Source organism: Scyliorhinus canicula, chromosome 23 (genome assembly GCF_902713615.1).
Source record: "Scyliorhinus canicula chromosome 23, sScyCan1.1, whole genome shotgun sequence".
In the NCBI taxonomy this organism is placed as follows: domain Eukaryota; kingdom Metazoa; phylum Chordata; class Chondrichthyes; order Carcharhiniformes; family Scyliorhinidae; genus Scyliorhinus; species Scyliorhinus canicula.
The window spans coordinates 16,653,849-16,677,737 of record NC_052168.1 but is presented as its reverse complement, the minus strand read 5'-3'; the positions used below and the strand labels follow the sequence as shown (position 1 = coordinate 16,677,737).

The 23,889-nt window shown below is 46.8% G+C and overlaps 1 protein-coding gene across 1 annotated transcript in view; it reads right to left on the bottom strand.

Moving 5' to 3' along the window:
• Positions 1-1,206: 1,206 nt before the first annotated feature.
• The window catches only part of LOC119956525 (glutamate receptor ionotropic, NMDA 2B-like), a 579,238-nt gene continuing 556,555 nt past the window's right edge, over positions 1,207-23,889 (bottom strand). Inside the window, exons 13-14 of the mRNA XM_038783815.1 lie at positions 12,653-12,891; positions 1,207-5,871 (exon numbers count right to left, since the gene is read on the bottom strand). Of these exons, the coding sequence (XP_038639743.1) occupies positions 4,072-5,871; positions 12,653-12,891 (2,039 nt within the window). The 3' untranslated portion in view covers positions 1,207-4,071. The remainder of the gene's footprint in view (positions 5,872-12,652; positions 12,892-23,889) is intronic.

Sequence of the window (23,889 nt, the reverse complement as noted above, 5' to 3'; positions counted from 1 at the left end):
AGGCCCCCTGATCTCCACATTGAAACTCACAGGTTAACAAGCTGTCATCCTTCCCCCCCCTGAACCTGGCCCTCCCCTCCTGGTGGTCTCATTCTCATAGCTGCACCCCCCCCCCCCCCGGTCTCCATTGACCACTTGGGCTGCCGATCTTCGATGGGACCCAGGAGCGGACAGCGACCTCTGTGACCCCCGACTGGGCACCAGGTAACAACTCATTTTGATATCTCCCAGGACAGGACATTGTCTCAATGTTGGGGGGGGGGGGGGGTTGTGGGGTTAGGAAGAGGTTGGAGACATCTGGGGGGTCGCAGAGTTGCTTGACCCGATCCTGGGATCGATGGCGGGAAGGGTCCCAGGTACAGGCGGGGATTTTGCGGCCCTGCCGTGGTGGGTGTGGTGAGCGGGCTGGAAGATTGCAGCGGCGACGGGCAGGGCTGAGAGATCCTGGAGAATCCCTTTTCCAGTCCTCACGGATACCCTCAGTGGACCAACATCCCGCGACGTCATCAGTGAGGGAACATCAGTTTCCCTCACCATCCACCCCCACCCATACACTCAACACCATCCACACCCCTCACTCACCACCACCCCAACCGCTCCACCCTACAACCGCCCCACCCTACACCGTCCACCACACCCCACCCCCAAACAACACCATCACCCCCCCATCCCTCCCCCAACACCATCCACCACCTATCCCCCACCCTAAACCTCCCCCCACCCCCTCCCCCAACACCATTCCACCCACCCTCTCCCCAACCCTCAACACCATACCCCCACCCCTCCCCCAACACACCATCCACCCACCCCCTCCCCACACCATCCCCCCACCACCCCTCCCACAACACCACCCACCCCTGCCCTCTCACCCCCACCCTCAACACCATCCCCCCACCCCCTCCCCCAACACCCATCCACCCACCCCTCTCCCCCACCCCAACACCATCACCCCACACATCCCATCCACCACCCCACCCCCTCCCCCAGACCCAACACCATCCGCCCATCCCCACACTCAACCCCCCCCCCCCCCCCCCCCCCCCCCCCCCAACACTATCCACTCACCCCCAGAACCATGGCTGGGAAGCAGAAATAGAGGCCATTTAACCCATCGTGTCTTGTGCCAGAAAATTTTGCCACCCCCCCCCCCCCCGTCACCCATCCCCCCCAAGTTCCCCTGACCCTTCCTCCATACTCCCAACCCCATAAGGCAGCTCCAGCTATAAGATTCCCAAAGCCAGGGCAAACTGGAGATCGACCCGGCAAGCTCCTTGGTCTGGCCGGTGGCTAACCTCTCCCACTATCTCACAGAATCGGAGTACGGCTACAGTACCGGCAAGGTTAAGGTATACCTTTGGCTGAACGTAAGATGCCCATAAGCCAGTGGGGAGAGGGGGGGGGGGGGGAATGGAGGACTCTCTACAAACTCTGACCAATGAAGAGGCTGCTCACAGCACTATCACTAATAACAAATAACATCTTGTTGACACCTTTTAGAGTAAAAACATGTGCATTGAACTCTTCAGAGTATTAAATTACTTCAGCTCAGGACCACATTTGACTTCTTGGCTGTCAGCTCTTCGCTGGGATTCTTTAAAATTCATCACAGTGTGGGCAAATCATCCATGTAAAAAATACAAGATGACAGGAGTTCAATGGTGTCAATATACAGCTGGTAAAGGACGATCACAGCGTAGTCAAAGGCTCCCCAACTGCGACAGCTTTAGCACTCCTTAACCATTAACCTTTCGCAGCAGGCTCCCATCTAACCAGCTTCCCAGGTCCTTAATACTCTGCAGTGTGCTTAGGGAGCTACTGGTCAGTCAGGTCAAGGTTCAGCTTCTATTAGCATAATTCATTCAATGTTTTAACATCATTCGTTACGCTTGGACATCTGCTGTAGTTGGGAGTGATGGGACGCCTTTTAACTGAGGGGATAGATGAAATGCTGCGATGGTATGTTATTGAATGTCCACTCCCAGACGGGGAAGAGAGTCACAAAGTGGTTTTTCCCAACTGGCAATGGACATCGCTGCAGCTCCACTGCACAGCAATACTCTGCTAATGCCTGATCAGAAGTATCAAATATTACTAGATTGTAGTGCAAAAATCCTGTTTCATTCCAACTGCAATGAAATTTCCCCTCACGAGGCGCTGGCGCAGTGATGTTATCGTCTACACCCATGGGATGAAAAGAGATCATTGTCATATCTGACAGCTGGCAGTGCTCTTTCGCTGAAAGACCTGTGAGGATGTAGCAAGTCATCATTTAATTAAGCGTCATTGCATCCCCTTCCTGCCTGACATTCTTTGTTGAGCAGTAATATAATTATTCACCTCACTGGAATAAAAGTGTTTCCCCATGTTGCTAAATAGAAGCTGCAGCTGGATTGAGGATTTCTTCTTATCCATAGGCCTGTCTATCACAGTGGTCATAGTTACAGTTTTCATTCAATAGCCATACACCTTTAACAACCATCCTTGACAATCTTTTCAAGGACTTAAAGATCTCTGGCTTTTTGAATCACGATGCCACTGTCACTGTGACACTGCTGTGACATCACTGTCACTGTGACATCGCTGTGACATCACTGTCACGGTGATGTCACTATTGCTGTGATATCACTGCCACTGTAACATCACTGCCACTGTGCCATCACTATCACTGTGACACCACTGTCACTGTGACATCACTATAAGTATGACATCACTGTCGCTGTGACATCACTGTCGCTGTGACATCACTGCTGCTGTGACATCACTGTCACTGCAACATCACTGTCACTGTGACATCACTGCTGCTGTGACAGCGATGCCACTTTCACTGTGACATCACTGTCACTGTGACATCACTTCCGCCGTGACATCACTTCCGCCGTGACATCACTGCCACTGCGACATCACTGCCACTGCGACATCACTGCCACTGCGACATCACTGCCGCTGCGACATCACTGTTGCTGTGACATCACTGTCACTGTGACATCACTATCAGTGTGACATCACTATCAGTGTGACATCACTGTCACTGTGCTGTCACTGCAACATCACTGTCACTGTAACATCACTGCCACTGTGACATCACTGCTGCTGTGACAGCGATGCCACTTTCACTGTGATATCACTGTCACTGTGACATCAGTCACTGTGACATCACTGCCGCCGTGACATCGCTGTCACTGTGACATCACTGCCACTGCAACATCACTGTGACATAACTGTTGCTGTGGCATCACTGTCACTGTGATATCACTGCCACTGTGACATTACTGTGACATCACTATCACTGTGATATCACTGTTACTGTGGCATCACTGCCATTGTGACGTCGCTGTCACTGTGATGTCACTGTGATATCACTGCCAATGTGATGTTACTATGATGTCACTGTCATTGTGATGTCACTGTCGCTGTGACATCACTGTCACTGACATCACTATTGCTGTGATGTCACTATCACTATGATGTCATTGCCACTGTGATGTCACTGTCAATATGAAGTCATAGCCTATCACTATTGTGACGAGCTGACAAATGTCATAACACACTGTGCTTGTACAGTCACTGCAAGGACATCCCTGAATGTACACACACATTTACACACAAATGCACATTCACACTCACACCACCAATCTGAGATCACTTTTACTAGAACCCATGTCCACTCATGCAACAGTGATTGCAGCTGGTGTTGACCCAGAACCCTGGAGAGGCATTCAGAATGAAGCTGTTTGGAGTCTTCAGTGATGAGTGTGTTAATACAGGTTTTAACTGTACAGTATTGGCACAATATTAATATTCACCATATTAACCATCACCCCCTAACAATGATGCTTCACCTGATGTAACTTGATATAAATGACATGCAGTGAGAATTTTGCCATGTTGTAATGGACCGGACTCAATGTTCATCACGGAATCCAATTCACTCCCGTAATAACAATGTGCCATGATGCTTGTATGAAGATCAAAAACATAAAAAATAGAAAACAGTGGGTCCATCTGGAACGCCAGTATGTCGTGCATACCAGGACCACCTTAACAACCCCCAAACCAGGAGCGACTCCACCCTCAGACATCGGACTCAATGCTGGACAGTTTCTCGTATACGTGCCCATTGCTGGACCCGTTGAATGCTCTGGGAGTCTTGTTATTTGGCACACACACTGTCGGCTGGCTTCCTGTGCATATTTCCTTCTGAAACCTGGCGGGCATGGCGTTGAGCACGGACGAGGCTGTCTTGGCCGAAGGGTGGAAATCGAAGCGCGTTTTGGAGATGGCCGGATGCTTGAAGAAGTGCGACTTGCTGCCGTGCAGCAAGCACTGGTCGTCGCCGAAGGTGGGGATGAAGGGGTTCTGAGTGACCCGGTCGGGGTAGAGGGATTTGCTCAATGTGTAGCGGCTGAGGTTATGCCGCTCCGGGGCGGTGGGCTTGCTGACGAAGGCTGGCTCTGCCTGTGCTTCAAACATGTGCGCGTAGGGGCTTCCCTCCAGGAAGCGGTCTTTCTCCTTGAGGCTGACACTCCGCGGGGTGATCGCCACGTTATCTTCTTTCTGCATCTCGACAAACGTGTCGTAGGAATGCTGCCGCCGCAACTTGTTCCGGTTGCGCCTCTGCAGTTTGGTGGAGTCGGTCGGGCTCTGGTGGTACTTGGTGACACCGACCCCAGGGGGGAGAGGCTGGTCCACGTCTTGCAGCGAGTTGTCCTCGCTGATGTCGTACAACGTGGCCGTTTTCTTGCAAGCCTCGCACCAAAGGCAGGCGGCCCTGTTGGCGTTCTGCCCCCCATAGTTGTGGAGCTTGGAGGGGCAGTTGTGGCAGTAGTTCTCGGGCTGGTGCTCGCTCCACTCTGACATGCCCACGTTCTTGTCCCACAAGCCCACGGTGGAGGCGTGCAGGTTGCTCTTGCGCTCGCCCGCCCCGAACTCGCTGACGTGGACGTGGTGCGGCCTGTTCAGGCGAGAGCCGGATGGGTCGTGCTTCGTAAAGTCATCATCGTGGCTCTTGTAGAGGTCCGTCAGGTCCACGTGCTCCCAGTGGGACACGTTGTCCTTGCAGCGAAACTGGTCGTGGTAGAAATCCCGGAGCTTGTCCTTGTTGAAGAAACGCGCCTTCCTGTCCGAGGTGTGGGCCTTCCGTCGGTAGGCGAGCTCAATTTCATCAAATTCCTTCCGGGACTTGGCTGAAGCCGGCCTCTTCTTCAGGCTGTCTTTATACTGCTTACGGCGCTTGGTGTTACCTATGTTGCCATAGGTAACCGTGTGGGTTGATATGTCCGACACGTCGGATCGAATCAGGTCATCGTGGGCGTAGCGGTCATTTTTGAATAAGTACTTGTGGTTCTCGTAGCTATCGCTAAGGTGGCCTTGTGCATGTTTCAGGGGCAAACCGATTTCAAAGGGCTTCCTCGACAGTGGCCTGCCTTGAGTCCCAAACATCGCATTGTCGCACTCGTACGGGATGTCCAAGGAGCTGGTGCTGGCGATACTGTGCGGCCGGTGATGATGGTAATGGTCCTGGTAGATGCTGTTGGAGTCTTTGGCGTGGAGGTTGCCAAATGTCCTCTCCACCTCGCTGATGTAGTCGCTGAAGAGGTTGTCGTCGGGCTGGTAGGACTTGCAGTCGGAGTGAGTGAAGCTCCGGCGGTGCTCAGGGACATCGAAGACGGATGGGTCGTGGCCGATGAAGTCAAGGGCGCTCTGGGGAGAGCCGAAGTGCGTGCCGTTGACCCCGGTGAGGTTAGCCATGCTCTTAGCCGTCCTCAGCAGCCGCATGATGTTGGAATGGGTGTCATTCACAGTGGCGGTGGGGGACTCCATGCAAGACTTGTTATCCTCGATGGGGACACCATGAATGCAGCTATATATACCCTGAAACAAAACACACAAAAAAATAAGTAGCTCAGGGGGTGTGCACAACACTAACGCTCAAAGAGGTTAAACTAAAATGTTACTGAAATGGTCGTTCGCTCACTTATAGTGTAGGCCCAATTATGTAGAATAACATTGAGTAGGCAGTACAGAAATAGGCCGTTCACTGGTCTATCACGGCTCCTTACAAGACTCCTCCCTCCCACACTCACATTTTTCTACCACTCTCCTTCGCTCCCTTTCCCCCTCATGTGCTGATCTCACTTCCGCTGAAATTCCATTGCTCTAAACTAAACCAAGCCGGAGATTCGAACCATCCCCTGGGTAAAAAAAATTCTCCTGATTTGCGATTGAATTTTGAACATAAGACCATAACATGTAGGAGCAGAAGTTATCCATTCGGCCCATCGAGTCTGCTGCGCCATACAATGAGATCATGACTGATCTGATATAACCTCACCCCCACTTTTCCCCCTTACCCACCTTATACCATCGATTCCGCATGTTAAAAATCTGTCTATAACGTACTCAACGACCCAGCCTCTACAACCTTCTGCGGTAAAGAATTCCACAGATTCACGATGCTCTGAGAGAAGAAATTCCTCCTCATCTCCGTCTCAAATGGACGCCCTCTTACTCTGAGATTGTACCCTCTGGTCCTAGACTCTCCCAAAAGGGGAAACAGCCTCTTAGCATCGACCCTGTCAAACCCCCCTGAGAATCCGATATGTCTCAATAAGGCCGCCTCTCATTCTTCTAAACTCCAATGAGTACAGGCCCAACCCACTCAACCTCTCCTCATAAGAAAATCCCTCACTACCCGGGATAAACCCCGTGAACCTTCTCTGGACTGCCTCCAATGCTGGGATGTCTTCCCTTAGGCGGTTTACAGTATTCCAGTTGTGGTCTAATTAGTGCCTTGTACGGTTTTAGCAAGACATCCCTATCTTTATCATAGAATTTACAGTGCAGAAGGAGGCCATTCAGCCCATCGAGTCTGCCCCAGCTCTTGGAAAGAGCACCCTACCCAAGGTTAACACCTTCACCCTATCCCCATAACCCAGTAACCCCACCCAACACTAAGGGCAATTTTGGACACGAAGGGCAATTTATCATGGCCAATCCACCTAACCTGCACATCTTTGGACTGTGGGAGGAAACTGGAGCACCCGGAGGAAACCCACGCACACACGAGGAGAATGTGCAGACTCCGCACAGACAGTGACCCAAGCCGGAATCGAACCTGGGACCTTGGAGCTGTGAAGCGATTGTGCTATCCACAATGCTACCGTGCTGTCCACACTGAATTTATACTGAATTCCATTTGGAATAAAGGCCAAAATTCCATTTGCCTTTGCTGAACTTGCAAGCTCGCTGACCGATATGGCCCCTAGCTTCGGATTGGGAGGTCCTGTGGCGAAGTGGGGAGCACCCTAGCTCTGAGATCATGGGAGGGTGTGTCCTTAACGTGACCAAACAGGTCGATAGTCAGCCTGTAAGTCCTTCCAGTACGCAGGTGGGAAGAGTAGGAAAACGTCCTGGTCAGAAAACTGAAACAACCCACTCCCACAGCGGCACTTTCCCAAGCGAAATCATGAACTGACCCAATGGAAATCCATGGTTTCCAATGTTATCTTCGAGCATGGTGATGTGTTATGTACTCTGGGATAACACGGGCTGCAACTCGATGCAGCTTTGACCAAAAGATACTCCAGACTCTGAAGTAAGTTCAATGTGATTTATTGAACCATTAGCACAGTTCTCTATGAGTTCGACTCTCCTGCTAATCTTGCTATAGTAACTCAGTCTAACTAACCATGTCAGCTCTAAGCCACGTGGTGGATGTGATGCTTCTGAACTGCCCCTGTCCTCTTTAAGTGTCGCCAGTGGAAAGAGACAGAGCATGTGTGCCCTGTGCTTATATATGAGTTGCCCTCTTGTGGTAGTGTCACCTCTGATTGTCTTGACTGCCCATTGGTCGTGTCCTATTCTATGTGTTCATTAGCTGTATGTCTGCATGTCATGGCATCTCTGGTGCTCCCTCTAGTGTTTACTTAGTCGTAGTGTATTTACATTAACCCCTTGTGTATTTACAGTGATGCATATCACCACACATGGAACCTGAAGATGGAGGAGTTTCAGATCCCTCCCCCCACGAATCAAAAGCTTTCCCTGTCTGGTTAACCTGCCGAGATCCTATTGGTTAGGGACAATTGATTACCCCATGTTCTTCGAGGAAGTTGAGCTCCCCCAATGAGCGGGAGGGGTAGGGGGGGAGGGGGGCAATCATTAGCAGTGCAGTTGTAGAAATAGAGCTGGCAAGCGTGGCACCGGCTAGAGAAGGGACCAGTAGTGAACTGCTGGTACCATGCGCATATTGTTGGAAATAAAGTTACTTTCTGTTTCACTCTACAAACCCGTGCTGGATTCTTCGTGGCCCTCACAAAACGATCAAACCAACTCGTAATTTTAAAGGTGTCTCTGAGATCCGTCTCCGACCTCCCCTTTTACAGAATAAAGCAGTCACGGCCCGTTCACATCCTTCCTCTGAAACTGCTACCGGCCAGGAACCAGTGTGGAGTTTTACGGCTGAAGCCACAATGCCCCCAAGCTCAGGCAAAGTGGAGTTTGGGATGCTGGGAGAATTTTAAAACTTGCCTCGCCCCCTTTCTAATTTTACTGCAGACAGTGGATAGCTGGATGGCTTTCGGTATCCTCATCTGAAGCATTGCGCATTGTCAGAATGAAATGATGCGCCATTATACCTATGACGACACTCAGTGTCCTTTTGCAGAATCGTCCGGGGCCGGCTTCAATCCCGCCCCCGCCGTGTCCCGGATTCTCCGTCCCCCCCGAGATTCGGCAGGGGCGGGAATTGCGCTGGGCCGGTCGGCGGGCTCCCCGCGCCGGTCGGTGGGCCCCCCGCGGCGATTCTCCGGCCCGTGATGGGCCGAAGTCCCGCCGCTGACAGGCCTCTCCCGCAAACGTGGTTTAAACCACCTACCTGACCGGCGGGATTGGCGGCGTGGGTGGGCTCCGGGGTCCTGAGGGGGCGGTGCGGTGCGATCTGACCACGGGGGTTGCCCCCACAGTGGCCTGGCCCGCGATCGGGGCCCACCGATCGGCGGGCGGGCCTGTGCCGTGGGGGCACTTTTTCTTCCGCCTCTGCCATGGCCTTCACCATAGCGGAGGTGGTAGAGACCCCCTCCCCTGCGCATGCGCCGGTATGACGTCAGCAACCGCTGACGCTCCGGCGCATGCGCGGACGTACGCCGGCTGGCGAAATCCTTTCGGCCCCGGTTGGCATGGTGCCAAAGGCCGTTCACGCCAGCCGGCGAAGCGGGAACCACTCCAGCGGGGACCTAGCCCCTCAATGTGAGGGCTTGGGCGCTAAAGGCGTGGAGAATTCCACACCTTTTGGGGCGGCCCGACGCCGGAGTGGTTCACGCCACTCCGACACGCCGGGACCCCCCGCCCCGCCGGGTAGGGGAGAATCCCGGCCCTGTTTGTGACCAGCTACAGAGCTTGACGTGCTGCTCGTGAAATTTCTTTTTTTTTCTTTTTCTTCTAAATTTAGAGTAGCCAATTAATACTGTCCAATTAAGGGGCAATTTAGTGTGGCCAATCCACCTAGCCTACACAAATTTGCGTTATGGGGGCGAAACATATGCAAATACGGGGAGAATGTGCAAACCCCACACGGACAGTGACCCAGAGCCGGGATCGAACCCGGGTCCTCGGCCCCGTGAGGCAGCAGGGCTAACCCACTGCGCCACCGCGCTGCCCCTGAAATTTATGGAAATGTTACTTGCTCCATGTCAGCAAAGCCGAGTCTCCGGTGGTGGGCCTCGAATGTCGCAGTGCATCAAGTTCACTGGACTGGACACAAAGCAAATCCCGCCGTGTCCATCCCGCCAGTCCATCCCGAGAATTAGGGCTGAGGAGAGGAGAAATCTCTCCACCCAGAGAGTGGTGAATCTGTGGAATTCGCTACCGCAGAGTTGAGGTGAAAACATTTGGGTAATTTCTAGAAGGAGTTAGATGTAGCTCTTGGGGCTAAAGGGATCAGGAGGGGGAAGGAGGGATCAGGGAATTGATCTTAATGATCAGCCACGGTTGTAATGAATGGCGGAGCAGGCTCGAAGGGCCGAATGGCCTCCTACTGCTTTTATTTTCCAATTCGAGTACATAATCCACTCGGACACTTTGGCACAATACTGAGGGATTGCTGCTATTGTTTGAATGAGGCGTTAAAATTGGGGCCCAGACACTCCCTCTCAAGTGATTGCAGAGGATCACATGGTCAAAGTAGAGCAGGGGAGTTCACCCCAGCCTTCCTTTAGTGTTGGGATCCTACTAGGGCAGCATGGTAGCATTGTGGATAGCACAACTGCTTCACAGCTCCAGGGTCCCAGGTTCGATTCCGGCTTGGGTCACTGTCTGTGCGGAGTCTGCACGTCCTCCCCGTGTGTGCATGGGTTTCCTCCGGGTGCTCCGGTTTCCTCCCACAGTCCAAAGATGTGCAGGTTAGGTGGATTGGCCGTGATAAATTGCCCTTAGTGTCCAAAATTGCCCTTAGTGTTGGGTGGGGTTACTGGGTTATGGGGATAGGGTGGCGGTGTTGACCTCGGGTAGGGTGCTCTTTCCAAGAGCCGGTGCAGACTCGATGGGCCGAATGGCCTCCTTCTGCACTGTAAATTCTATGAGAATATCTGTGCACATGACAACAGTCACGATCCGTCAATAGGTCTTCTAGAGGCAGACATCTTGAAGACATGACGAGACGCGACGGAGATGCAGGTGACTGATTGAGAGGAGACGGAGCGAAGGAATAAATAGAAGATACTTTGCTGGGGTCACTGAGGTCTCGTACTTTCACTGTACGCATCAATGACTCAGATGAAGGAGCAGAGATTTGGGCACCCAAAGTTTGGAGATCGCACTGATCTATTGCAAGTACGAAATTTGGACATTGCTGAGAAAAGACACAGGCTGTCAAAGCTTTTCAAGCCGCACTCATCAGGACAATTCGCAAGAATACCAAATTGTAAAGGGAGCAACAAATTGTTTTGCATAAGAAGACAACGCTGATTGGTTGGCAAGCAAAATCTGACTGGTGGAGGCCGTCACCTTCAATTCAACATTAGATTCTGTAATTGGACAATATTTGCTAAACAATCCTGTTTGTGCTAAAAATTATACAGATAACAAATTAATGATAGTCAGTAGGGCTCGCAGTGTTATAATAAAAGAAGCTGGCTCACCTACATGTACCAGAAGCTACATTTATTCACACACTGGGCCCTGTCCTGTGCAGACAGAAAGTACATGTCCAGGCATTGCGCCTTTTTTAGCCAAACCAAAGGGGCGACAGCCATTCCCTGGTTCATTCCCCAGGGGAATGCCTTACCCAATCAGAGCCAATCTGTCCGGTTTGAATTTAAACAAAGCTTGGCAGTTAATTGTCAGTTATCAGTTACTGGTGCATTCTCCACGGCAACTCTTCTACCAATCAGAGTTTGCCTGCCAACGGTGTCTCGGTGGTTGAGGACAGTTGCTATCCTGTTGAGACCAGCTCAGTCAGCACAGACCAGGAATCCAAGCGGAAACCTCCCTGAGCTCTTACTGAGGCTGGGTGTTGCAAACATTGGGCCACTACAGGGTGTCACATTCGATGACTTTTGACGCCGGAATCCAGGCTAAACATCCATCTGCTCGACAGGATGTCGAGGGCCAATGCAATTGTTTAGAAATCTACCTTGGAGATGGCCTACAATAAAAAAATAAACATTGGAAAAACTAAGAGATGAGAACGGGTAAAATCTTATGGGAATCTCAGTTACCCCCACTTGCCCGTGGTTGTGGGGTGGACCTGAACCACAATCCTCATTATAGACTTGTGGATTAATTACCCAATCAGCATCAACAGGCTGCGGTGAATCGTCCAATCACTACCAGTGAGGTGCAGTGAGTTATCCAATCAGGGCAGGGAGTGACAATGAGTTATCCAATCAAGGACAATCAGCAGCGATGAATTAGCCAATCAGGGACAATGAGCTCCAGCAAGTTATCCAATCAGTGAGCTTCAGTGAGATAGGGCAGCACGGTGGCACAGTGGTTAGCACTGCTGGCTCACAGCGCCATGGACCCGGGTTCCATTCAGCGGAGTCTGCACTTTCTCCCCGTGTGTGCGTGGGTTTCCTCCGGGTGCTCCGGTTTCCTCCCACAGTCCAAAGATGTGCAGGTTAGGTGGATTGGCCATGCTAAATTGCCTCTTCGTCTGCAGGTTAGCTTACGGCGTTACTGGTGTCAGGGCAGATCGATGCAGGCTCGATGGGCCGAATGGCCCCCTTCTGCAGGGGTTCTATGATATATTCTGTGGACTGTGGGCCTCACTGACTGGGTCAGCATTTGTTGCTCATCCCTACTTGCCCTTGAACCGAGTGGCTCGGCCATTTCGCAGGGCAGCTAAGGGTCAACCACGTTGCGGCGGGTCTGGTGTCACGTGTAGGCCGGACCAAGTAAGGGCGGCAGATTTCCTTCCCCCCTTGTGAACCAGATGGGTTTTTACATCAATCGGCGATAATTCTAGTGTCACCGTTGCGGAGACTGGTTTTATATTGCGGATTTTATTTATTGAATTTCAATTCCGCCAGCTGCCGTGCCGGGATTATTAGCCTGGGTCGCTAGTCCCAGAGACATTGACCACGACAGCGCCCTCTACCCGCCAGCCCCCCAATACCAAGGCGTCAGGAGAACAAATGCAGCGGGTGGTCCTTACCCTGCTGACTGAAAACATGACGCCCGGCTTGCCAGTACAGACGCCCATGAAGCAATGCCTCAGCTGCCAGTAGAAGAGGTGTTCGCAGATGAAGGTCAGCAGGCTCAGGGTCATTGCAGCTCCCAACATGTAGAACACGCCCGCCATGTTGTCAACGTCCAGCTGGCTGCTCATCACCTCGTTCTTCTCATTGTGGCAGATGCCGGTCAGCCAGAGCGCTTCCAGCTCCTCCATGTCTCCTAGAAGGGAAAGGAGAGAGAGAGAGAGAGAAATAATCCCAGTCAGGAGTTGTCTAGAATCGCAAAACAGTCCTGGAGATCTCGGCCAGGAAACATGCAGCGGGCGAGGAGAGAGAAACAACAATGGACAATCAATTTAACAAAGGCAGAACGTGGGGAACAGTAACTCCAAGGGAAGAGCCGGCAAAAGGTCTTGAGAGGTTCCCCCCCCCCCGCAAAGAATTACAGCAGATTAGTGGCGTTGGTAAAAAGGCGAAAGAGACACTAAAACGCGCGACTAGTTCAATAAGGCCACGAGAGGCACGGCTCAAGGTAGAGGTGACAGAATGGAAGACGCCAGGAGTCGGATTTTAAGGCCCCCCCCAGCACAGAAGGGGAGGGGGGTGGTCGCAGCCCCTTGTCCTGTCCAGGGCCTCAAAGAGTTGTCCAAGTCCGTCCCACTCCCAATCCCTCTGAAAGGTTCTCCTTTGCCAGCAGATGACACAATAAAGTCCGTGGCCTGTGCCGTTGAACACAGGAAGGCGAACATTAAAAATTCAAATAGGGCTCCCGCTGTCCACCATTCTCACAGAATCACAGAATTGACAGTGCAGAAGAAGGCCATTCCGCCCATCGAGTCTCCGCCGACCCTTGGAAAGATCATCCCAGTGAAGCCCAACTTCCAACCTATCCCCGTAAACCCAGTAACCCCACTGAACCTATTTGGACACTAGGGGGCAATTTAGCGCGGCCAATCCACCTAACCCGCACATCTTTGGACTGTGGGAGGAAACCGGAGCACCCGGAGGAAGTCCACACATCCACGGGTAGAACATGCAGACTCTGCACAGACAGGGACCCAAGCCGGGAATTGAACCTGGGACCCGTGAAGCAACTGTGCTAACCACTATGCTAGTGTGCTAGCCTATCGATCGGCTCGCTTCCTGGCTATAAACCTTACCTCGGCTACTCTAAATTCCCATGTCTGTAATGATAATGGAAACGGTTAGATAAACTTATCACGTTGTAACTACAGCCAGCGGGGGGGCTGAGATGTCTCTCAGCTTCTCATCTTCTTATACCATGCTCGAATTACCTCTAGCTTCCTTCACTGCCATACCTTTTGCTATTTAACCATCAGCAATTATATTAAAGTATCCGATTAAAATAAAGACAGAACGTGTACGGCTTTGAAGAGAGGACTGAAATACATCCCACGTCAAATAATCCCATGGCCTTTAACGCTATTTCATCAGAAAACAAGTCTGACTCCCCATTGGCTTCTCTTCAGCAGCACAGAGTGGAACATCATGTGCATGCAGCGAATGTTAACTGGCTGGTGTCCTCAACAATCTTTGCTAGCCTTATGTGCTGTGAATGCGCGAGTGCATGCGAACAGAAATAGGTGCAGGATCATTCGGCCCCTCGAGCCTGTTCCGCCTATCAGCGCGAGCTTGGCCGACCTTCGACCTCTCTCCATACACCTCTATTCCCTGAGAGACCAAAAATCCGTCTATCACAGCCTCAATGTCATACCCAATGACGGAGCAGAAAATTCTAAAGATTCGTGACCCGCTGAGCGAGAAAATATCCCCTCGTCTCAGTCCCAAATGATCGTTCCCCTGATTTTGAGATTGTGCTCAAATGTTTTCGACTCTCCACCCAGAGCGATTTAAACTCTTGGTACATGTCCTGAAAATGAAATGAAATGAAAATCGCTTACTGTCACGAGTAGGCTTCAAATGAAGTTACTGTGAAAAGCCCCTAGTCGCCACATTCCGGCGCCTGTTCGGGAAGGCTGTTATGGGAATCGAACCGTGCTGCTGGCCTGCTTGGTCTGCTTTCAAAGACAGTGATTTAGCCCTGTGCTAAATAGCCCCTGACAAGGCCCCCTTCACAATCCTGTATGTTTCAATGAGCAAACCTCTCAACTGGCTGAATTCCAGAGGGTCCAGGCCTGATTTGAAATGAAATGAAATGAAAATCGCTTATTGTCACGAGTAGGCTTCAATGAAGTTACTGTGAAAAGCCCCTAGTCGCCACATTCCGGCGCCTGTCCGGGGAGGCTGGTACGGGAATCGAACCGTGCTGCTGGCCTGCTTGGTCTGCTTTAAAAGCCAGCGATTTAGCCGAGTGAGCTAAACCAGCCCCTTTAACGCAGCCTCTCATAAAATGGGCCTCTAATCCGTGGAACTATGCCAGGACACCTTCTCTCAAGGTGAGTATTGTTATGGGCCAGGGTTTAGAGAACCCCAAAGTGTATCACGGAGTTCACCTGACCCACAACTTTTACTAGATTGTGGTATGGGGAGCACACGGCCCACTCTACAGGTGTGGTACCGCAGAAATGGAAAAGTATTTTTTAAAGCAAAACATTGTTTATTCTATGAACTCAAGTCAACCTTTTTAAAACATACAGTGAACATCTTAGCAACCATCAATTCAAGTACAACCCCCAAAGAATACAACACTAACTAATGCTTTAAGCTTTCCTTTTAACATCCATACGACTTTAAAAAAAAACCTTTAAACAGAAGCACATCAGGTTAAAGTCACTACTGAAAACATTTGTAATTCTGAGTTCACCAAATGATAGTCTTTCGATGGCAGAGAGAACAGCAGTACACCTGCTTTGTCTGGCTTCAGCTCCAACACTGAAAACAAAACTAAAGCGCACCCTGCAGCCTGCTCAAAAACGAAAGTAAAAAGATGACAGACAGCCCAGCTCCACCCACTCTCTGACATCACTGAAGTAGTAAACACCTATTTCTTAAAGGTACTCTCACCACAGATATTTATATACACACCCATTAATAAACACCCATTTCTTAAAGGTACACTCACATGACAGTATATACTTTGTTTGTTGAGGACAAAAAAAACCCAACACATTTCTAGCAGGTCTAGACAGGGTAGGTGTAGGAAGGATTTTTCCAATGGTGTCTGTGCGTCCACGCCTGTGTGGGTGCGTATGAGTTTGTGTGAGCTTGTGCCTAGACGTGTATGACGTGTATGTGCATCCATGGGTGAGGTTTACCGCTTCCGCTCAGGCTTTTGGTTGCTCCCCAAATTGCACTGAATCATAACATCATTACATTCGGCCCATCGAGTCTGCACTGACCCTCTGAAAGAGCACCCTCCTCCCTCGGCCCATTCCCCCACCCTATCCCCAGGACCCCATCCAATCGGGGTGGGGGGGGGGGTGTGGTTGAACCTGAGTAAAGAGTCAGGGCGATAGCCGAATGGGGTTGGCTCTGAAACAAGTGTTTGACCGAGGCAAACAGATGCAGCCAGTAGATAACACAGGATCTGACGACAGGACCATGGTGCTCCGGAGGAAGCAGGGAGATTTACGGGATTGTGAAGCTGGAAAGGAATGGAGCATTGAGACCTTTAGGCTCCAGACGAGGGATTGTGATTATCAAGATTTGTAAAGTAGGAACTTGAAAATAGTGTGCACCAAAGTGCACATTGCATCCATTGAGAATCTTCAGTGCATCCATTGTCTTCATAACCTTCAGGTGCAGACATCACTCTTGCCTGTAATTAGTGTCTCCATCACACTGCAACATCCCAACTATATACATAGCCGATAATTCATACTCACCTAACTTCAGAGAAATCCTCAAACTTTGAGGCAAATTGCCAATAGTTTTCATTTTAATTTCTTTTAAACATTATTTCACGTAATCGCTACCTAGAACAGCATTAATTAGTCATTCTTAGTTGCCCCTGAGAACGTGACAGTGAGCCGCCATCTTGAACCGCTGTTGTCCATGAGGTGTAGGTACACCCACGGTGCTGTTAGGGAGGGGGTTCCAGGATTTTGACCCAGCGACAGTGGAGGAACGGCTGATATATTTCCAAGTCCGGATGGTGAGTGGCTTGGGGGGGGATCTTTCAGGTGGTGGTGTTCCAATACATTTGCTGCCCTTGTTCTTCTGGTTGAAGAAGGCCGAGGGTTTGGAAGGTGCTGTCGAAGGAGTCTTGGTGAGTTGCTGCAGTGCATCTTGTAGATGGTGCACACGGCTGGCACTGTGCATTGGTGGCTGAGGGAGTGAATGTTCAAGGTGGTGAATGGGGCGCCAATCAAGCGGGGCTGCTTTGGACTGACTGATGTCGATCGTCTTCAGTGTGGAGCTGTACTCATTCAGGCAAGTGGGGAGTAATTCATCACACTCCTGGCTTGTAGGTGGTGGACAGGCTTTGGGCAATCAGGGGTGGATTACTGGCCTCAGAATTACCCGCCTCTGACCTGCTCTTGTATAGAACATAGAACAGTACAGCACAGAACAGGCCCTTCGGCCCTCGATGTTGTGCCGAGCCATGATCACCCTACTCAAACCCACGTATCCACCCTATTCCCGTAACCCAACAACCCCCCCCCCTTAACCTTACTTTTTTGGACACTACGGGCAATTTATCATGGCCAATCCACCTAACCCGCACATCTTTGGACTGTGGGAGGAAACCGGAGCACCCGGAGGAAACCCACGCACACACGGGGAGAACGTGCAGACTCCGCACAGACAGTGACCCAGCCGGGAATCGAACCTGGGACCCTGGAGCTGTGAAGCATACCGTGCTGCCCTGTAGCCAGAGCATTTCTTAAAATCATAGGATCTCGACAGTGCAGAAGGAGGCCATTCGGCCCATTGTGTCTGCATTGACCCTCCTAAAGAACACTCTACCCAGGCCCATCCCCCCCTCCCCATTCCCATAGCCCTATATCCCCACCTAATATTTTGGACACTAAGGGGCAATTTAGCATGGCCATCCACCTAACCTGCACATCTTTGGGCTGTGGGAAGAAACCGGAGCACCCGGAGGAAACCCACGCAGACACGGGGAGAACCAGACACGGGCGGCATGGTTGCACAGTGATTAACATGGCTGCCTCACAGCGGCAGGGATCCTGGTTCAATTCCGGCCTTGGGTTACTGTCTGTTACATATCCTCCTCGATTCACATCTGCAGCTGCAGCAACGTCTGTTTATTCCCCGAACTATTGAATCACCAACACATTTACTCTCCCCTTCTTCCCTATAGCCCCAGTACAGGTCATGGTGATAATTGTTCGAAACAACTTGATACGCACTCTCTTTTCAAAAAATGTTAATGTTCCCCTCTGTCACTCTATTGGGGTCTCTTTATCATGTGTCCATTTCTCAGTGTGCGCGGAATGTCAGAGTTAAAATTTTGTTTTATTAGTTTGAAGCTGTGCTATTGTCGAATTATAGAACATCAGGAGCCGCTCATGGGTACAGTTTTTCCAATTGATCCCAAACCCATCCTCTCCCATAACCCTGTAAAACTAGGCCAATAGCGATCTGCATTTGTCTTGCCCACTCAGATAAATATTCAAACTCAAGAAAATTGTCTCTCAGACGTCTCCTATCCAGATCAAAAAGCATAACTTTTTTGAATCTTTCCACTTGATTAGATGTCCTAACTATGTGCATCTCCACATTCTCCCAGGTCCTTGAATTTCACACTTGTGTCTCGGCAAAAAAACCTACAAACGCTTGTAGGAGGTCATGCGCACAGTGGTATTCACATTCAATACAAATATCACACAGCGTTAACACATTCAATACAAATATCACACAGTGTTAACACAGTCATACTGATATCACAGAGTGTTAACACATGCAATACTCATATCACACAGTGTTAACACATTCAATACTGATATCACACAGTGTTAACACATTCATACTGATATCACACAGTATTAACACATTCATACTGATATCACACAGTATTAACACATTCAATACTGATAACAGTGTTAACACGTTGAATACTGATAACAAACAGTGTTAACACATTCAATACAAATATCACACAGTGTTAACACAGTCATACTGATATCACAGAGTGTTAACACATTCAATACTCATATCACACAGTGTTAACACATTCATACTGATATCACACAGTATTAACACATTCATACTGATATCACACAGTATTAACACATTCAATACTGATAACAGTGTTAACACGTTGAATACTGATAACAAACAGTGTTAACACATTCAATACAAATATCACACAGTGTTAACACAGTCATACTGATATCACAGAGTGTTAACACATTCAATACTCATAACACACAGTGTTAACACATTCATACTGATATCACACAGTATTAACACATTCATACTGATATCACACAGTATTAACACATTCAATACTGATAACAGTGTTAACACGTTGAATAACAAACAGTGTTAACACATTCATACTGATATCACAAAGGGTTAACACATTTAATACTGATATCACACAGTGTTAACACATTCAATACTGATATCACACAGTGTTAACACATTCATACTGATATCACACAGTGTTAACACATTCAATACTCATATCACACAGTGTTAACACATTCAATACTGATATCACACAGTATTAGCACATTCATACTGATATCACACAGTATTAACACATTCATACTGATATCACACAGTATTAACACATTCAATACTGATAACAGTGTTAACACGTTGAATACTGATAACAAACAGTGTTAACACATTCATACTGATATCACAGTGTTAACACATTCAATACTGATAACAGTGTTAACACGTTGAATACTGATATCACACAGTGTTAACACATTCATACTGATATCACAGTGTTAACACATTCATACTGATATCACAGTGTTAACACATTCGTACTGATATCACACAGTGTTAACACATTCAATACTCATATCACACTGTTAATACATCCAATACTGATATCACACACTGTTAACACATTCAAAACAGAGATCACAGTGTTAACACATTCATACCGATATCACACAGTGTTAACACATTCAATACTGATAACACACAGTGTTAACACATTCAATACTGATATCACGCTGTGTTAACACATTCATACTGATATCACACAGTGTTAACACATTCAATACTGATATCACACACTTAACACATTCAATACAGAGATCACACAGTGTTAACATATTCAATACTGATATCACACAGTGTTAACACATTCAATACTGATATCAGTGTTAACTCATTCAATACTGATATCACACAGCGTTAACACATTCACTACTGATATCACACAGCGCTAACGCATTCAATACTGATATCACACAGTGATAATTCATTCAATACTGATATAACACAGTATTAACACATTCATACTGATATCACACTATTAACACATTCGTACTGATATCACATAGTATCAACACATTCAATACTGATATCACACACTGTTAACACATTCAATACTGATAACACACAGTGTTAATACATTCAATACTGATATCACACAGTGTTAACACATTCAATACTGATATCACACAGTGTTAACACATTCAATACAGAGATCACACAGTGTTAACACATTCAATACTAATATCACACAATGTTAACATATTCAATACTGATATCACACAGTGTTAACACATTCAAAACAGAGATCACAGTGTTAACACATTCAAAACAGAGATCACAGTGTTAACACATTCATACCGATATCACACAGTGTTAACACATTCAATACTGATAACACACAGTGTTAACACATTCAATACTGATATCACGCTGTGTTAACACATTCATACTGATATCACACAGTGTTAACACATTCAATACTGATATCACAGTGTTAACACAGCCAATACTGATATCACACACTGTTAACACATTCAATACTGATAACACACAGTGTTAACACATTCAATACAGAGATCACACAGTGTTAACACATTCAATACTAATATCACACAATGTTAACATATTCAATACTGATATCACACAGTGTTAACACATTCAATACTGATATCACAGTGTTAATGCATTCGATACTGATATCACAGTGTTAACACATTCAATACTGATATCACACAGTGTTAACAAATTCATACTGATATCACAGTGTTAACACATTCGTACTGATATCACACAGTGTTAACACATTCAATACTCATATCACACTGTTAATACATCCAATACTGATATCACACACTGTTAACACATTCAAAACAGAGATCACAGTGTTAACACATTCATACCTATATCACACAGTGTTAACACATTCAATACTGATAACACACAGTGTTAACACATTCAATACTGATATCACGCTGTGTTAACACATTCATACTGATATCACACAGTGTTAACACATTCAATACTGATATCACACACTTAACACATTCAATACAGAGATCACACAGTGTTAACACATTCAATACTGATATCAGTGTTAACTCATTCAATACTGATATCACACAGCGTTAACACATTCACTACTGATATCACACAGCGCTAACGCATTCAATACTGATATCACACAGTGTTAATTCATTCAATACTGATATAACACAGTATTAACACATTCATACTGATATCACACTGTTAACACATTCGTACTGATATCACATAGTGTTAACACATTCAATACTGATATCACACACTGTTAACACATTCAATACTGATAACACACAGTGTTAATACATTCAATACTGATATCACACGGTGTTAACACATTCAATACTGATATCACACAGTGTTAACACATTCAATACAGAGATCACAGTGTTAACACATTCAATACTAATATCACACAATGTTAACATATTCAATACTGATATCACAGTGTTAACACATTCAATACTGATATCACAGTGTTAACACAGCCAATACTGATATCACACACTGTTAACACATTCAATACTGATAACACACAGTGTTAATTCATTCAATACTGATATCAGACAGCGTTAACACATTCACTACTGATATCACACAGTGTTAACACACTCAATACTGATATCACAGAGTGTTAACTCATTCGATACTGATATCACAGTGTTAACGCATTCGATACTGATATCACAGTGTTAACACATTCAATACTGATATCACACAGTGTTAACACATTCAATACTGCTATCACACAGTGTTAACAATTCAATACTGATATCACCTAGTGTTAACACATTCAATACTGCCATCACACAGTGTTAACACATTCAATACTGATATCACACAGTGTCAACACATTCCATACTGATATCACACACTGTTAACACATTCAATACAGAGATCACAGTGTTAACATATTCAATACTGATATCACAGTGTTAACTCATTCAATACTGATATCACACAGTGTTAATACATTCAATATTGATATCACACAGTGTTAACACATTCAGTACTGATATCACAGTGTTAACACATTCAATCTGATGTCACACTGTTAACACATTCAATACTGATATCACACAGTGTTAAAACATTCAATACTGATATCACACTGTTAACACATTCAATACTGATATCACACAGTGTTAACACATTCAATACTGATATCACACAGTGTTAACTCATTCAATACTGATATCACACAGTGTTGCACATTCCATACTGATATCACACAGTGTTAACACATTCAATACTGATATCACACAGTGTCAACACATTCCATACTGATATCACATAGTGATAACACATTCAATACTAATATCACACAATGTTAACATATTCAATACTGATATCACAGTGTTAACACATTCAATACTGATATCACAGTGTTAACACAGCCAATACTGATATCACACACTGTTAACACATTCAATACTGATAACACACAGTGTTAACACATTCAATACAGAGATCACACAGTGTTACCACATTCAATACTAAGATCACACAATGTTAACATATTCAATACTGATATCACACAGTGTTAACACATTCACTACTGATATCACAGAGCGCTAACACATTCAATACTGATATCACACAGTGTTAATTCATTCAATACTGATATCACTCAGTATTAACTCATTCAATACTGATATCACACAGTGTTAGCACATTCACTACTGATATCACAGAGCGCTAACACATTCAATACTGATATCACACAGTGTTAATTCATTCAATACTGATATCACTCAGTATTAACTCATTCAATACTGATATCACAGAGTGTTAACTCATTCGATACTGATATCACAGTGTTAACGCATTCGATACTGATATCACAGTGTTAACACATTCAATACTGATATCACCTAGTGTTAACACATTCAATACTGCCATCACACAGTGTTAACACATTCAATACTGATATCACACAGTGTCAACACATTCCATACTGATATCACACAATATTAAAACATTCAGTACTGATATCACAGAGTTAACACATTCAATCTGATATCACACTGTTAACACATTCAATACTGATATCACACAGTGTTAGCACATTCAATACTGATATCACACAGTGTTAACACATTCAACACTGATATCACTCAGTATTAACTCATTCAATACTGATATCACACAGTGTTAGCACATTCAATACTGATATCACACAGTGTTAACACATTCAACACGGATATCACTCAGTATTAACTCATTCAATACTGATATCACAGTGTGAACACATTCAATACTGATATCACACAGTGTTAAAACATTCAATACTGATATCACACTGTTAACTCATTCAATACTGATATCACACAGTGTTAGCACATTCAATACTGATATCACACAGTGTTAACACATTCAACGCTGATATCACTCAGTATTAACTCATTCAATACTGATATCACAGTGTTAACACATTCAACACGGATATCACTCAGTATTAACTCATTCAATACTGATATCACAGTGTTAACACATTCAATACTCACATCACACTGTTAACACATTCAGTACTGATATCACAGTGTGAACACATTCAATACTGATATCACTCACTATTAACTCATTCAATACCGATAACACACTGTTAACACATTCAATACTGATATCACACTGTTAACACATTCAGTACTGATATCACAGTGTTAACGCATTCGATACTGATATTACTCAGTATTAACTCATTCAATACCGTTATCACACTGTAAACACATTCAATACTGATATCACACAGTGTTAACATATTCAGTACTGATATCACTCAGTATTAACTCATTCAATACTGATATCACACTGTTAACACATTCAA